The following is an 8,152-nucleotide window of genomic DNA, read 5'->3' on the forward strand; positions in this document are numbered from 1 at the left end:
CTATAACAAAAAACTCCCCCCCCCCCCCCAAAAAAAAAGAGAAAATCCAGTATCATATACTGGTTTAAACCGGAACTTTCCGACCAATGTGGTTATCTCAGCCTGCTGGGGTTCAGAGGACTGGCCACCTCACGCTATATGTCCCAGCGTACCATATAAAAATGTTCGAATTTTTTTGCTTGTGTATGTCGTGAAGAGAGTAAGTTTGAGTTAAACAACTCTGTTAAAGAATACCTACTTTTGGAAGAGTACATTTCCTTGCTCCTAACATGCATGTTTTTTCAGGTTTTAAGACTGTGAAAACTAGGATGCATTTCAAAAGTGAAATGCACATTTAGTGTAATTTTTTTCTTAAAAGCCTTTGGATATGTGTTTTGCAGTGTGTTTTAGAATTTAAAGGAAACTATAGTTTCAAAATAGTGTTGGGTTTTTGAAAATGATATTTAGTTTCTCTGAGCCTCAGTTTCTACATTTATTTAATTTATTCGTAGAGTAAAACAGCATTATCTCCAAGATCACTTTTATCTCTGAAATCCCATGTTTGTGCTTAATGGCCTCCTTAATTTTAAAATAAAATACATGGGTAGTGACATAGCATATTTATATATGCAACAGAGACAGCCAGATATACTGGTCCTTTGATTTTCAAAATTTTGGTAGATGTACAAATTTTATATAAACATTAAAAGCATTTTGTTTGATATATATGTACAACACCTAGGTCACTTCATGTGCTACGTATGACTATTGAGGCTAAAGTATTGGAAAATCCTGGGAGAAACTCAAAACCTTTATTTTAATGGACATAATTCTTCATTTTTATGTTAAAAACAGGTGTCAATATTCTACATATTTATAATATATTTTTATAATAGCTATATCTACCACTAACTATATCCTAAGCACTATCAAGACTAAAAAGTACTGGCCATTCTATCAGTTTCCATTCCCAAAAAGTCTGAAAGTGCTTCTACGCGCCTCAACTAGAACTTCAGAAGTACTTGGTAATAGGTGGCCTGATGGTTCTGTGTCCCTAGGCCTCAGTTCATAGGCAACTTCTTCTCCTTTTCTTTTTTTCTTTTTCCTCCTTCTCCTTCTTCCTCTTTCTTCCTTCTTCCTTCTCCTCTTTGGTAAAGTAAGAACACATGGGAGAGGGAGAGAAAGGAAGTTTTGCCAGGGTACAGCCATGTTTCTCAATCCTCCTGCCCTAGCTTCCCAGCTAACTAGGACTACCTACACTCTGCCTGTTGAGGTTGGACATGGAATGGAACCCAGGCATCCCATGTGGCCTCAGACAGCTTACAAAGGCACCGACCCATTTGTGCAATCATGGGCCTCACAGGCAACTCTTTATTTATGTATGTATGTATGTAGGTACATATGTAGGTATGTATGTATTTGGTTTTCTCCATAGGGTGCATGCACTTCCTAGAGAGAGACAGAGAAAGGGAATGTGAGACATCATGCTCCAGGGGTATTGGCCAGTCCCTTCTCCAATCTTCTCTTGGGATTTTGGGCACACATGCACATGTTCCTGGTAAGTTTTTCAAGCTGCCAGGTCCAAGACTCAAGCCATTGGCGGCCTTGTGGGAGTTCAGCATCTTAACCACCATATCACCTGATGACCCCTCTCAGGCAACTCTTGACATGCAGATTTTAAAAGACTTATTATTGTGGACATTTAAACTGTGTACAAATGTACAAAGAAGATAGTACAGTAAACCCTACACACCCACACACAGTTTCAAAACTGATCAATGTTTTGACAAATTTATTTAATCTACACCCACCACTTATTTTTTGAACTATTTTAAAGTAAATCCTTCATGTTACTCATTTCACCAATGACTACATCAGTATACTTCTCTACCTGCTAACCATGTAACTCTATACCATCTCCCCATCAACTCTCACCTAGTTATTTAGCATCCATTGATGATCATTGTTTTGTTCAGAGTTTTAAAATAATAATTTTAAAAATTCTATAATTTATACTGTATGTCCTTCATGATCACACTTTTGTACATTAGGAATGATTTTTTCATATACTCTAAAATTCAGTCCATAGTCAGATTTCTTCACTTGCCTCAAAGATGCCCTTTTATAGTTGGTTTGTGCAAATGACAATCCAAGCAAGTTCCACATACTGCATTTGATTGTTATGTTTCTTTAGCCTTTTTCATTGTGTCATTAGAAAAAGTAGGTAATTTTTTTTAAAGAATTATTTAATTGTATTTATTATTATTTTTATATATATAGTAGGGAATGTGTGCTCACTAGAGAGAGAGAAACAGAGAGAGAGAGAGAGAGAGAGAGAGAGAAAGCAAGCCACCAGTTCTGAGACTGGAACCACAGTTGACCGTGTGGAAATCCAGCACCCTAACCACCATGCCACCTGTTGGCCCCAGGTCATTTGTATTTTACTGCATTCCACAACCTGGGTTTGGGTGATTTCTTCCTCTTGACTTAATTTAAATTGATCTGTCCTACCATATTTTCTGACAATTGGTGGTTGCTTTGGAAGAGGCATTAGAGAAGTTTCTTGAGTACAGACGGAGCTATACACGTAAGATATGTGTATTTTTCCATCTTTAAATCATAATGCAATAAAATTTTTTAAATAAGAAAAGAATGCTTTTAAATAGTGTTATGTATTACTATTGAATTACCTCATGAGGGACAAATATATGGCTATTGTACTTTTTTGATGCTAATTTGATCAGTGTTATCATGTAATATCTGTTTGATTCTGCTGCCATAAATTTCTCCATCAACTTTCACCTTAGCATCCATTGATGGTAATTATTTTGTTCAGAGTTACAAAATAATAATTTAAAAAAATTTATCAAACTATCTTTTATTAGATATAATTATTTTTTATTTAGAATATTTCATTTTATTTGGTATTACTTATTTTTTAAAGAATAACTTTAACTTTATATTTATTTGTTTATTTGAATTGAACTGGGGAGAGTGAGAGAAAGAGCAAGAGAAGGAAAAGTGAGAGAGCAAGCTACCAGGTCCAAGACTCGAACCACCGTCAGCCATGTGGGAATCCAACACCCTTAACCACCATGCCAACTACTGGCCCCATTATATTATTTATTTTTCAATTTGACAAGAGAAAGACACACAGAGAGAGAAAAGGAAAGTGCAAAAGCAAGCTGCCAGGGTCGGGACTCGAACTGCATTTGACTGCCTGTGAGTCTAGCGCCTCAACCTCCACACCACCTGCTGGCTCCTATTAGTTGGCATTCTCATTCATCAGCTGGAATTCTACTAGGGTAATGAATTTTTATACCAGCAACTTTCTGGTGATCAAGGAAGGTTTTTTTGAATTATTTTTATTGTAAACACATGTAATTTGTGTTTTATTCAGTTGTGGTCATTCTTTTTGAAACCCAAATTATTCCCTTTGGCCTGTGGGAGCCCCTTCTAGTTGGCTCTTGTTACGTGTCCTTTTGACAAACTCTTGATCTTTGATGACTTTCTTGATTTCTGACACAACAAGACCTCTTAGGCTCATCTTCTGCACTTCCCCTCTGCATCTGGAATGAGCCATGTCTTTGATTCCAGGTTCTTTGTGGTGAAAAATGCATTTTAGATACCACAGTCTGAACTTTTTTTTTTCCAAGAGAAAAAGGAAAGTTTATTGAGCGAAAGAGTGCCCAGGCATCTGAAGCCAGAGGTGCTTCAGCCCACTCTACCTCAGAGTTGTGATGTATTTAAGGAAGTGTGGAGGTGGAGGGTCGCAAGAATGACAGACACTTTGATTAGCTTACTTGCCACTGAACCACAGTCTGAATCTTACAGGTTTTCATTGCTATTGGGTTGATGTCTTTTCAGTGGAGAGTTGGGGAATATGTATTTTATGAGAGAATAAAATATTGTGATTTTGTATTATTACTTCCAATCAAAATTTAAAATAAAAGGTTTTTACATACTTATTATCTCTTCCCCTCAAGTCTCTTTGAAAATGTGAAAAACTCTTGATTCCTAATGATATTTTCTTTGTAAAGGTGAAAAACTCTTGATTCCTAATGATATTAATGCAATTTCTTACTTGCTTTCTCCTACAATATACCAATATGGCAATTTATAAATTAGGAAAAAAATTCCATTTTAATTATAATAATAGGATTCCTAGATAACATTAATTATTTCTTTGCTGTTTTTTTTCCTCTTTGAAATACCTAATTTTGCTAAGGAGTTATAGTCAAAATAAGATGTTTGAAAAACACTTGAAGTAATTTTTTTCTCTTTATTGTTATGTCAACAACTTATAAAAACAATTGACTAGTTTAAGTTTTTTAATTTTAGTGATTTTTTTATCCTTTTTAATTTTAATTTTTAGCCATGTAAAACATTTGTATGATTCTATAAAAAAAGGAATAGTCAGAAATGCTTCCTTTTGCCCATTCCATCCTCCACTCTCTTTTCCCCTTCCCCTACAAGTAATTCTTTTTATTTTTTAAAAATCTTTTCCTTTTCTGGTGCCAACATCATTCTTATAAAAACGTAGCATATCATATAAGCTTCTTACAGATTGCTTCTTTAACTTAACATTCAGAGATCACTACATATTTCGCTGTGCTGAGGTCATCATATTTTAGCAGCTGTATAGTTTTGCATTACACGTATGTACCAAAATTTATTTGGTCATGCCTTCATTAATGGACATTTGAATTGTTCCTAATCTTTAGCAATGATAATGCTGCAGTCATTAACCTTGAATAGGGCTGGCCTCATAGCACACCAGTTAAGTGTTGTGCAAGGGTAGTCAGATCTCATGTCTGACCAGTTTCTAGTTGTGGCCATATTGGCTTGAAAAACACACTGTGCATGTGCATGCCCATGATCCTGATGAGATGGAGAATTGGAGGAAAAAAGATTGTGGCATGAACTGGCCCAAGTGGGGACTGCTTTCTCTCTCTCTCACTCTCTCTCTCTCTCTCTCTCTCTAGTTCTCTTTCATGCATGTGCATGCATTCTCTGGCATTAAGAAAGCATACCTTTGGAACCAGCAGATGGTGTAATGGTTACGTCACTGGACTCTCATGTAGTTGACCACAGTTCAAGTCCTGGACCTGGTTGCTTGAAACTCACGCCAGGCACGCGTGTGTGTGTGCCCAAGATCCTGAGAGGAGAATGCAGGAGAAGGGATTGTGGTGTACCCATCTCCCCCGGGGGAATGATTTCTCACTTTCTGTCTCTCTGTCTCTCTCTGTGTCTCTGGCGTCACATGCTCCCTATAGCAAATATCTCCCTTAAATTTTTTTAAATAAATAAAATACTTACCTTGAACATTATATTTTATTTCATAATTTCTATTGTAGCTTATTATTAGAAGTGAGTTGCCAGTTCAGAGGATAAATACATGTGTACTTTTACAGGATATTTCCAAATTTCCCTCCATAGTGTTTGAATTCCCATTAACAGTATATGAGAGTACCTGTTCCCCCTAGCTTTACATACAGTAAATGTCGTCAAACTTATGTTTTTGCCAATTCTGACAGGCAAATTTAATTGAAGAATTCTTTTTGGTGATCACATTAAAGTCCTCAGGGACGTAATATTTCCCCATCCCCTGCTGAAATCATTATTCATGACAAATCTGAGAGAACTTTATGCATTAAAAGAGACATTTCATCCACTAATTTGCCTTGTCTTAATAAGTACAATGAAGGTGATACATTCTCAAAAAAGAATTTGTTCTATAGTTTTCTGTAAAAGAGATTTTAAAGCACATATCAGAGATTTTTCTAGAATTTGAAAATAATAATGAGTGTCAACAATCAGTAAGACACATTTTGTTCATTTCTGTTCTAAATGTAATTTTCCTAATACCTTAGGTATGATATTATTTTGTTATTGATTGTCATTTAATTTAAGACATTTATTTCTTCTTATAGGGTCCTCCTGGGCTTCCTGGATTTCCAGGGACACCAGGTCTTCCTGTAAGTAGGATTTGGCTTTTTATTTTTTAAATGACTTAAAAAATAATATAAGGAATAATATATATGTGTTATGTCTATTTTCAAAGGGAATGCCAGGCCATGATGGGGCCCCAGGACCTCAAGGTATCCCTGGATGCAATGGAACCAAGGTGAGATTTCTTCAGCTTAATCTTAGGTAGTATGCTTGATAATAGATTTTAAAAAGCTAAAGAAATCAACTTAAAGATTATTAAGAGAGATAGTAGCTTTGTGTCTAGAGAATGCATAAGCTATACTCTGACTTAACTATTTCAATATATTGAAACATTAATAACTTCCTTAAGCATGTGTAATTAGCTGGGACCTTGCATTGGGCTGAAAATTACTTATCAAACTTTTTTTGGTGTTAGTGTAAAGTAGGATAAGAGTTAAAAAGAATTAGGATATATACGTTTCAATCATTACATCAGTTGTTAAGAGTTAATACTTGTGGATGAAATTCAATCATTATATCAGTTGTTATGAGTTAATTCTTGTGGATGAAATTCATTAGCTTTGCCTTTTTTAAAAAACTAGGTACAGTTTAAGTTTTCATGTATTCCACATTCTCAAAAACTGTTTTAACTTGCTTAATAATTTTCTTAATAAAAATCCTGAAAAATCTGTTTAATACAGCACAAGTTTTACTATAAACTGTTAGTATACAACATGAAATCCTTTTCCATCTATATGAATGATGCACTTAATTTAATAAGAAAAATAAAACTTCAGATTTGGCAAACATTTTTGTTCTGACCTACTGTTCTAACTTTTAGTACACTTTTTGGATTTATATACATGGTAGATAGCAAGAAATAAAATGAGGAAAATTGACTATTCTTGCAAGTTTATATATTGTGGCCTTTATTCTTCTTCCCTCATGTTTCCCCTTCTTTTTTAAGTTAATGCAAAATTTTGGGTAATTGGAAAACTCATGATATATTTTTCTGTTTTTTGGGTGCATATAAGGTATTTATTAATATTTTTGGGGATTTATTTACATTTTTCATTTAATTTTCTTTTATACATTCAATCACATTATTTAGCTTATAAAGTGAATATTTCAACATGTGAACATTTCTCCCTAGTTCAGTTGATAAAAGTATAAAATATCTACAACAGGTATACTTTTCCTCCATATTTTTCTTCCAAATGTTCTTCCTCAGACCCTACTTTTTCACACACACTATATCTGCTATTTACATCCATTTACTGTGCTTCTATATACTTTAGTCAATTGGTTTCAGTCATAGAGTGCAGACACTTGATGTATATTAAGCGGGGACATGCAATGTCTCTCCTTCATAGCCTGGCTTGCTTCACTTAGCAGTAAATCTTCCATATTCTTCCACTTCCTGTCAAAAGTCAGGGTCGTCATGTTTTTTTATGACTGAGTAGTATTCCTTAGAATATATTTGTAACAGTTTTTTAATCCATTCATCTGTTTGTGAGCATTGGGGTTGGTTCCATGTCTTAGCAATTGCTAATAGCACTACAATAAACATGGATGTGCAAGCACTCTTCTGATTAAGAATTCTTCTGTCCTTTGGGAAGATACCAAGGAGTGGGATAGCTGAATCATATGGTAGTTATATTTGTAGATTTTTGAGGAATCTCCAAATTGTTCTCCACAGTGGCTGGACCAACTTACATTCCCACCAGCAGTGTAAGACAGTTACACTTTCACCACACCCCCATCAGTACTTGTCAATTTTTTTTTTCAATCGTAGTCATTCTGACTGGGGTCAGTTACACTTTCACCACACCCCCATCAGTACTTGTCAATTTTTTTTTTCAATCGTAGTCATTCTGACTGGGGTTAGGTGGTAACTCATTGTTGTTTTGATCTCCATTTCCATTACAATGAGGGATGTTGAGCATTTTCTCATTTTCGTATGTCATCTTTAGACAGTGGTTTTTTCAACTCATTCTCCCATCTTTTAATATGGTAGATTATCTTTTTTCAGAACAGCTGCTTGAGTTCCTTGTGTATTCTGGTTACCAGTCCCTTATCTGACACATAGTCTACAAAAATATTTCCCCATTCTGAAGGCTGTTGATTCACACTAATTACGGTGTCTTTTGCCATGCAGAAACTTCTTAGTCTGATGTAATCCCACTTGTCTATTTTGAGGATTATCCACTGTGCTTTGGGGGTCTTATTTAAAAAGTCTTTC

General features: G+C 35.0%; 1 protein-coding gene across 1 annotated transcript in view; it reads left to right on the plus strand.

Moving 5' to 3' along the window:
* COL4A5 (collagen type IV alpha 5 chain) overlaps positions 1 to 8,152 on the plus strand; it is a 229,320-nt gene that overhangs the window by 80,941 nt on the left and 140,227 nt on the right. The window contains exons 6-7 of the mRNA XM_014585694.2: positions 5,913 to 5,957; positions 6,044 to 6,106. Coding sequence (XP_014441180.1) covers positions 5,913 to 5,957; positions 6,044 to 6,106 — 108 coding nt within the window. The remainder of the gene's footprint in view (positions 1 to 5,912; positions 5,958 to 6,043; positions 6,107 to 8,152) is intronic.

This window comes from Tupaia chinensis, unplaced genomic scaffold (genome assembly GCF_000334495.1).
Source record: "Tupaia chinensis unplaced genomic scaffold, TupChi_1.0 Scaffold000082_1, whole genome shotgun sequence".
NCBI classification, from domain to species: domain Eukaryota; kingdom Metazoa; phylum Chordata; class Mammalia; order Scandentia; family Tupaiidae; genus Tupaia; species Tupaia belangeri.